This window comes from Chenopodium album, chromosome 9 (assembly GCF_948465745.1).
Source record: "Chenopodium album chromosome 9, dcCheAlbu1.1, whole genome shotgun sequence".
In the NCBI taxonomy this organism is placed as follows: domain Eukaryota; kingdom Viridiplantae; phylum Streptophyta; class Magnoliopsida; order Caryophyllales; family Amaranthaceae; genus Chenopodium; species Chenopodium album.
The window spans coordinates 2,269,979-2,278,807 of record NC_137842.1 but is presented as its reverse complement, the minus strand read 5'-3'; the positions used below and the strand labels follow the sequence as shown (position 1 = coordinate 2,278,807).

At 36.8% G+C, this 8,829-nt stretch overlaps 1 protein-coding gene across 1 annotated transcript; it reads right to left on the bottom strand.

The window, feature by feature from the left end:
* Positions 1 to 1,062: 1,062 nt before the first annotated feature.
* Positions 1,063 to 8,640, bottom strand: LOC145559371 (membrane-associated progesterone-binding protein 4-like). Its single transcript, XM_081620796.1, has 8 exons — positions 8,321 to 8,640; positions 8,144 to 8,220; positions 7,358 to 7,429; positions 6,689 to 6,726; positions 5,635 to 5,678; positions 5,105 to 5,151; positions 4,363 to 4,537; positions 1,063 to 1,385 (listed from the first exon to the last, which is right to left on the bottom strand). The coding sequence occupies exons 1-8, from the start codon at positions 8,417 to 8,419 to the stop codon at positions 1,218 to 1,220; spliced, it is 720 nt and encodes a 239-aa protein (XP_081476922.1). The 5' UTR covers positions 8,420 to 8,640; the 3' UTR covers positions 1,063 to 1,217.
* Positions 8,641 to 8,829: the final 189 nt, after the last annotated feature.

The window sequence follows — 8,829 nt, the reverse complement described above, 5'->3', positions numbered from 1 at the left end:
AAAGTGATGATCTTATCCCGTCATTTTCATAAAAAAAAAATAATAATAAAAAAAATTACTTCTTCTCGAAGGTAGTTAAGTAGTTTTAGAAACCATTTGTACGTATGGCAATGACAAACAACGGTGAAGAAAGTCATTGATTTGAAGCTGAAGAGTTTCATTTGATTGCTGACATTCGAAACCATTTTTTGGCGACATCGAAACCAATTCACCAACAATCACATACCCACTCTTTCTTCTCAAATGTTTTCAACTACTATAGTTACATAGAACTCATCTTCTAAAAGATCTACAATAATTAACTTATCTAATTCACAAACTCTTATCTAAATTTAGAAACTCGTTTCAAGTTGAAAATCAAATATTATACAGCCACTGCTAAGAATTTTGGGAACATAATTGACCAACAAATATCATAACAATTTGTGATATTTATGTCCATAAACAACCACAACTAAGAATTTTATATGAATTTTGTTTATAAAACATTCTTTTTTATACTAATATAATACAAATAATACTAAAACAATCAGTTTTGATACTAAAATAATACAAATGATGAATTACAAAATATTTTCAAAACAATTTCAATACTACAACAATACATTTGGTCTCCGTCGTCTTTGTCTCTCTCTCACCCGTGCCTTTTATTTCACCCACCATTGTTTCAGACCATCTTATGGACTACATCGCTCTCTGATTTCGCCGACCACCGTTCATACTCTAAACCATTCTCTCTCATTAAATCGACCATCGGCCCTTTATTTCCTCTCAACCACCTTACTCACCTTAAAGCCACCTTCGTCGACCTTTGCCTTAAAGCAACCGTCGTCCTCCATAGTTTCTTCTCGCAAATCCTCCAACATTATTCACAGCCAAAAGTACAATTAAATTCAAATTAAGAATTCAAAATTCAAAATTTTTCATTTGCAAAACTTTCAGCGAAAATTTTGAAAATATTGAAGTGGGACCAAAGTGGGCCAACTGTTCCAACCAATAAAAACCATTGTCTATGTGGGGTACACATAAACTATGTCTATGTGTACCCTTTTCGAACACAACTTGAGAATAATGTTGAATATAATGTTCCATCACCAGAACAAAGTACAAAATACAGAGGCATGACTTTCGTCTATATTTTGCAGCACCAACCTTGCAGCAGCTGCTCTAAAAGAAATACAGGACTACTGTTGCCGCAACCATAGTTCATCTTTCATCTACACTTTGCATGCTTTGGCATGATAGTCACATCCTTCATACACTTCTAAACCTGAGTGTTGCAATTCTTCTTCTTTCAAACATACACAACGCTTGCTCATTTTTCCTGTCAATGCGATCTCTAGAGGTCTCTGCATTAGTCTTGGATAGCCATCGTCACACCAAACCTGATGAGACAATCCCAAAATAAAAACCAGTAATTCAAATGAGTTTGAGCAGTTTTCACAAAATGGCATAGCACACAACTATCTCACTCACACTCCAAAAGCTTGATCCTTGATTATTCTTAAAGCTTGATGAGACTAAAACACTCACTTTATATACAGCCACTTACACTATAAACTGTCAACTACTCCCTCCGGATTTTATTACTTGCTCCATTTTACCATGTGCGGAGTTTTAGGAGGAATAGTAGAAAGTAATATACTCCCTATACAAGTATGATGGAAGTGGGATTTGGTTGGGAAAAAAAAATCTAAAAATACAAAAGGGAGTAAAAGTGGGGATGAGGGATGAGGGATGAGGGATGAGAGTGAATATGAAAAATATTAAAACAAACATGATTTAAAGGGATAACTAGTGGGAAGAAAAATACGTAGTAGTAAAATATTACTAAAAGTTTTCAAAAAAGGAAATAGAGCAAGTAATTAAATACGGCCACAAAAATAAAGTAGAGCAAGTAATAAAATATGGAGGGATAAATTAAGGACACGACAAGCAAATTCTAACCCTATTTAAATCTAATAATTCAAGCTTTTGATTATTCATGAATAATCTAAGCCTTAGGGGTCTTCAATTTTAATAGGCCAGACTGGTCACCAACATAGAATATCAGGTCACCAACCTAGAATATCAGGTCACCATGCCACATGTCACATTTTGATCCGTCCAAATAATTATTTTTTTTCATGTTTAGTAGAAAAAATAGTCTTTTAAAACTTTTTTTAAAAGAAATGCAACCCCTTCCCCTCCACCTCCACCTCCACCTCCATTGATACGGGTTTCCGGCCACCATTCCCTCTCCCTTTTCAGCCACCCTCCCCTCCCTTTTCCGGCCATCCCCTCCCTCTCCAGCCACCAATCCCCTTCCCCCTCCCCCTCCCTTTCAACTCCATTTTCTGACCACCCCCCAATGAAACCCCCAACCAGAAACTGGCAACCCCAAGCCCCACATCAAATCGGCAACCCCGAAACCTGCAACCCATAAATATGACAATCCCAAGACCATTATATCATATTGAGGATTGTTATGGGGTTTTCAGGGGGGCTATTGACGGTGGCTGATGTAGGCAGTTTTGGGCTGTTTTGCTACTAGGTGGTGCAGCGGTGAGGAGGCCAGCGGCCGCGGTGAGGAGGCTGCAGCTAGTGTTGGGGGTGTGTAGGGCGATTGAGGCAAGGGAGTGACGGATGGCAGGGAGCAGTTTGGCTGGGGGTCGGGGTTGCAGAGAGGTTTCTCAGGGGTGGCTGGTTCCAAGGGTAGGATAGAGTGGCTGGGGGAAGGGGATTGGAGGTGGCAGGGGGGAAACCGGGAAGGAGAGGGGGAGTTGAGGCTGCACCGGGGAGAGGGACGATGGCTAGGGCCTGGGGAAAGAGGAGGAGAGAGATTGGATTTTTTATTATTTTTTATTTTTTTGCTACTACCTCCGTTACATATTAGTTGCAACTTTTGCCAAAAAGGGTTGCTACACATTAGTTGCAACTTTCCAATTTTTTCCCTTTATAGTAAATTTTTTTCAACGAAAGTACAAAAACACCCTTACTAAAGATTTCATAAACACAAATAGCTTCCTAAATCAAATTTCATTAAATTCCTAATCTAACTTAGTTAACATAATAGGGTTACCCAATTAAATCAACAATCATAAAAAATCATTCATCTCCCATCTTCATCTCCCACAAAATAATTAGACCACCACTGCACCATCTTTACCGTTGCCGTCGCTATATCTAACCACCACCTTCAACGTCGTCGATACTCATCACCACTGTCAAAGTCGTCGCCTCCTCGGCTCCGGCTCCTCCTCTGGTGTTCCGTTTTCTCTCTTCTTTTTTTTTTTTTTTTTAAAAAACAATTGTTTAGATCTACTGATTTACGGGGTGGGTAGGCTATTTTGGGGTGGCTCGAGGCAGTGTCTGGGTGGATTAGGGTGAGTGAGGGTGGTTTCGGTGTGGTTCAGGGTGAGTTTTGGGGCGATTTAGGTTGAATGTTGGTGGTTTTGGGAGTGAGTGAGGGTGGTTGTTCTAGGGTGGTTTGCGGTAAGTGGGTACGGTTTCGAGGTGGTTTGAGTTGAGAAAGGGTAGTTATAAGGTGGTTCGAGCTAAAAGGGAGTGGTTTCGGGGTTGTTTGACCTAAGAACGGGTGATTTCGGGGTTGTTGAGGTGGAGAGGGAGTGGTTTTACGGTGGTTCAGATTGAGATTGGGTGGTTTCAGGGCGGGTCGGGTTGAAAAAGGGTGGTTTCCGAGTGGTTTGGGTTAGGTTAAAAAGGGTGGTTTCAGGGTGTGAGGTGGGTGTTTCGGGGTGGCTGTTGCTGGCCGACAATGGTGTGGTGGTTGCTTCTGGCCGACAGTGGTGGAATGGTTGTTGCTGGCTGACAGTTGTGGGATGCCTGCTGCTGGCCGACGGTGGTGGGATGGCTACTGCTGGCCGACGGTGGTGGGATGGCTACTGCTAGTGCTGGCCGACGGTGGTGGGGTGAGTGTTGTTGATGGTGGTGGGTAATTTATTAATCACATACACTTTCTCTCTCCTACCTTGCTTAATTACCCATTCTATAATTCATTAATCCACTATTATGAAATTTTGTCTTAGAAACCGTGTCAACCTGAAATTTGCAACTAATATGTAACGGAGGTAGTAAAAAAAATACATGAAAAACAGGGAACTTTCTAATAAAATTGAAGACCCCTCAAAACTTGTATTATTCCTAAATAATCGAAAGGTTGTAATCTTAGATTTAAATAGGACAAGGGTTGGATTATTTAAATCAATTTTTCCAAAATATTTTCCAATTTTAACATGAGTGAGCATATTTCAAGCTGCATTTTTCCATCTTATTTCTGTGTTCTTTTCTCTAGTAGGCCCTAGGGAAGTGGAAGCAACGATTGTACTTTGAAACTTGAAAATATTATTCGAAATTTCTTACCTCTCCACCCTCATGCTGACTCCACTTTGAATTGCAATTTGGAATCTTTTCTTCTTCTTTTTTCTGCTTTTCCAGCAACTGGGCACCCCTAGCTGCCTTTGCTTCTGCATTCTTCAAATATTTGGTAGGCATCCCGCGAAAGTCATAGTAACGACCCACCAATCTACCAAAAAATCTATAAACAATTTTTTTTGTTTGTTAAAACTCCACCTAGATTACAAGAAGAAAAAAATTATCAAAAACTCAACTGACTATTATACTCCAGTAAAATTAAATTTACTGATAACAACTACTCCTTATTCTTTATAAATTATAAATGATTTTGTTAATTAAAAACTGATATTCGCTCATTCTTTAGACAACTCGTTTGTGTTGTACCCTAATTCTTACAGAGAAAACTAATTGGAATTTTTTCAATAGATTGAAATTGATTTTTGCTGATCAGTTTATTAATTCAAACTGAATCTACGGATTTTTATTTTTTATTTTTTTACTATACAAGGGAATAGAGCCGATGAGGAAAATTTCATTAACACTTTCATGACCTAGATAGAGTTGAACAACCTAAAACAGAGCATATGCAGGCAAATGTAACATGATATTATGATAGTACTTCCTTTCACAAACAAACTTCAAGAACATCGTAGTTTTCCTATTCTTCTTTTGTACTGTAACAAAGATTTGTCTGATTATTGTACAGGGGTAATATAAAGAAAGCTAGAATTCAGTTTATGCAACTCACGTATATGTTTTGAGGAAGAAATCCCGCCATTCTACAACACTTTTTACCTGCAAATACATAGGAAACAATGCATACATATTCAGCATTGCAATATAGTGAAAGAGAAGGGGCAGGAAAAGGTTAGTGAGACTTGAGAGTGAGAGAAATTGACAGATATGACTTTGCAATCATCAGAATGTTCAGAGAGACAGAGATTGATGTTGACTTTGAAATCATTAGAAAGAGGGAAAGGGGAAGGGAAAGAAATGGAGGAATATGACAATCTGCTGACAAATCAGATAAGAATTGCCAGCAAAGGGCCCAAGAAAATACTTCTGTTTATTTATGGTTATTTATTTGCAAGATTTCTATTTTAATGTTTGTAAATGCATAACTTCATACATTAAAGAAAAATTTGTAATATTAGTACTTCTTAAGTACGTTAAGACGAATCAGCAAGATCCCACATGACTATACATTTATTATGTATTAATCATTACAGATAGTCAATTGCAACTTAAAATAAACAGAGAAAGCATATTTTTAAGCACCTCACTGCTAGATAGTCCACGTAGTGTGTCAGTAAGTCCATCACCTGCATTCAGGAGCAACTGCAAAAACTTAATCAGGATGCAAGAATTAGCCCATATCAAACCAAGTCATAGCACTTTCTGCCAATAGCTCAATACTGAAGCAATGTTTTTTTTAATAGAAGTGCAAACAAAAGTATAGATGCATTTTCCGTACGAACAAAGCAGCATTTAGCTATGCGATTAACATGGCTTTTGGTGTCAAATGTGATTCAAGGCATTGGCTCTACTCATGAGAGAACCAAATTGTCAGCTAAATAATGACATTCGTATCTAGTATATAACCCAGGGGACAAAACCTCTTCTTTAATAATGACATTGAATTGGAAGTTCTTTGATTGACATAACTTCAATCGACTACCTAACTCAATTACTCAAGGTATATAGTTGAAAGTGAAAGTATGACTGATTTTACAGAATTGGCATGTACGAGACCCATCAGAATGACTTGCCAGTTCATATATAGAAAAAAACTATTTTATACTTCCTCCGTTTTTATTTACTTGCAACACAGTCTTGTTTCACGCTTTTTGAGGTCGAGTTTATATAATGTAAACGGACAAATTATTCAAAATAATTATTACACATGATATCTATTACTAATAATCTCCTAAAACTGCGTGCCTAAATGGTGTGTTGCAAATAAAAAGAAACGGAGGAAGTAGATGTTACCCAAATTGTAATTTATGACAGATATTTGAGCCTAATAAATCTCTTGTTCTTCACCACAATTCAACAAACCTTGTTTAACTTAACAATAAAAGAGCTCAGAACACCAAGTAGCAACCCCAATACAATTCTACATGTGCATCAACTTAAAACCATAATCCATATATATATTTCTCTTTTGCTTTTAACAACCCCTTTTGTGCTTACTCTGTCACTCCTCCAACAGACTAGATTTGAAGAACATGCTTATAAGAATTATGATCTCTGTACAGAAGAATTCTTTTCAAAAGCACGGGGAAGGCAAACAAGGCATAATCCAAACATTATTATTGTTAAGAGCTCTAACCTGTAAAATTTCCGAAAACAAATGCACGTGAAGCATCTCTGTGACAAAAATGAGTATGCCTGAATCAGATTCAGGCTACATGTTTTTTCTAACATAAAGAAACCAAAATTAATTAAAAACACAACCACAGGAGAAATTCTTGGTTTCAGCCAGCACATGATGTAAGAAACTAAGAAATGTTCTCTTTATAATTGGCCTTGAACATGAAGGACTTCCACTTCCATGAATGGTGGAAGAGGGATAAACTTCTAAGTCTAAGTATAAGACACCATTACAAAATTTATTAAATTGTGTGCATGCTACCCAAAAAATAGTTTCCAAACCAGCAACAATCAACAAGATCCATCCTGCAATCAGATTGGGTTGAAAGCCAGAAAATCAATCTGTAACATGACCACCATAGTTTTTCAAAATACAATTATTGCCCGTACAAAGTGCAAGCAATTCAAAATGCCCAATCTTGCAAGACCCATATGCATGCGATAAAATCCAAAACATACAGGGCATTTCATGGCTCCTAGTGTGAAAATGAATGCATATTAAAATAGTCACATTGTAACAAGTATTGATGGACATCCAGACTTAGTGATTGATGCATCATCTAAAAATTCTCCATGCTTCCAATTCATATTAAAAGAACAAAATGAAGAGCATTTAAAGAGTAACAACCTTCCAGCAAAATGATTGTAAGCTCCTCCAACACCATAATGTGATTTTCCTTTCGTCACATCAAATACCGAACTGATACATGAAATGAAAAGATAGTAAAATAAAGTTAGTAGCTCTGTAGAAAAAGGTACACCAACAATACAGCAATACCTTACGACAAAACAGTATCTAGCAACAAAGATATACGGTCATTGTTGCCTCAATTGCTTCTTAACACACAAAATCAATCCTATAGACCAATAACCATTCTTCTCAGCCACTAATAAAACATGTATAAAGGGCAAGGTCCGTATTCGAGATATATCCTTAATGAACACACGAAAGGGTTTGGTATTAAATACTGTCATCAGTCCATCACTACTAGTTTCGATAAAATACGGGGTCTGACCAAGGTTTACTAACCCACCAGGCCACCACCACTATACAAATTTCATACTATCATCAAAATCACATCCTTTGATGCCCTCCTAATCATAGCGGATCAAAATTACCCCATCACAATCTCAATTCCAATTCCAATTCTTAGACTAACACAAACCATTATACTGCAAATTGAACCCACCAATCATCAACAGATAAACACAAATTATTGAAAAGGAATTCTTCCAGTCAAATATCACAAAAAATAAAATCAAGAATACAGCATAAAGATCCCATCAAATTCAAAATTCATATCTTTCATTTAATGGGGGTGTTGAGAATCACAACTCAGTTGTAAATTTAACAGCTTTTGTAGCAAATCAAATTAAAAAAGAGAGTATATAAGTTAAATATACTGTAAAGTACCCCAGTATTCCCAAGAAGATGGGCAATTGTTCGTCAGTTCCATTATAAAGGGACAATTCTTGAACAGTGAATAATCTCTGTGTTAAATTAATACAAAATCACAAATTAGCATTCTTTTATTGTTGTATTTTCACTGAAAATATGTAAAATAAATACGAAATTAACAAAAAAATATACCGAAGGTTGATGATGTTGATGGGGTTTGAAGAAGAATCTGAAGGCAAAACTGGAAAATGCAAAAGCAGCAGCAATTCCTATGTAAGTGGATCTGCCCATATTTTTGGTAATCTGATCCCACACTCTCAGCAGAAGCTCTCTTACTCGAAGAAAATTGAGCAAATGAGTTATGAAAAAATCACCATAGTAGGAGGAAAATGTTCAAAGTATCACTTTTTTTTTAAGTGCGGAGGAGTTTAATGCCAATTGCCAAGTACAGAGTAAAAATTTTGAGTATTTGATGAACATTTACTTATTTTTATGGGAAATCTTTTCTCCAAAAAGATTTGGGATAAATAACGAGAAAAACACCCTAATAGACAATTACACACACAACTAAGTTGAACTAAACATGGTGTTACCATATAATACCCTAATACTCCGTATTTAACACCTTGGTTATTTAGTTCAACCACGTCCTAGAAATTATGGCGGAAAACTTGTGTTTATTGCTAGTAGGGGTGGGGGAG

Coding starts and splice junctions, on each gene's coding strand:
- LOC145559371 (XM_081620796.1), bottom strand. CDS start 8,419: ATGGGCAGATCCACTTACATAGGAATTGCTGCTGCTTTTGCATTTTCC. Junction 5,152..5,634: donor GTGGACTATCTAGCAGTGAG/GTGCTTAAAAAT, acceptor ATGTATTTGCAG/GTAAAAAGTGTTGTAGAATG. Junction 4,538..5,104: donor TTCTTCCTCAAAACATATAC/GTGAGTTGCATA, acceptor AATTGTTTATAG/ATTTTTTGGTAGATTGGTGG.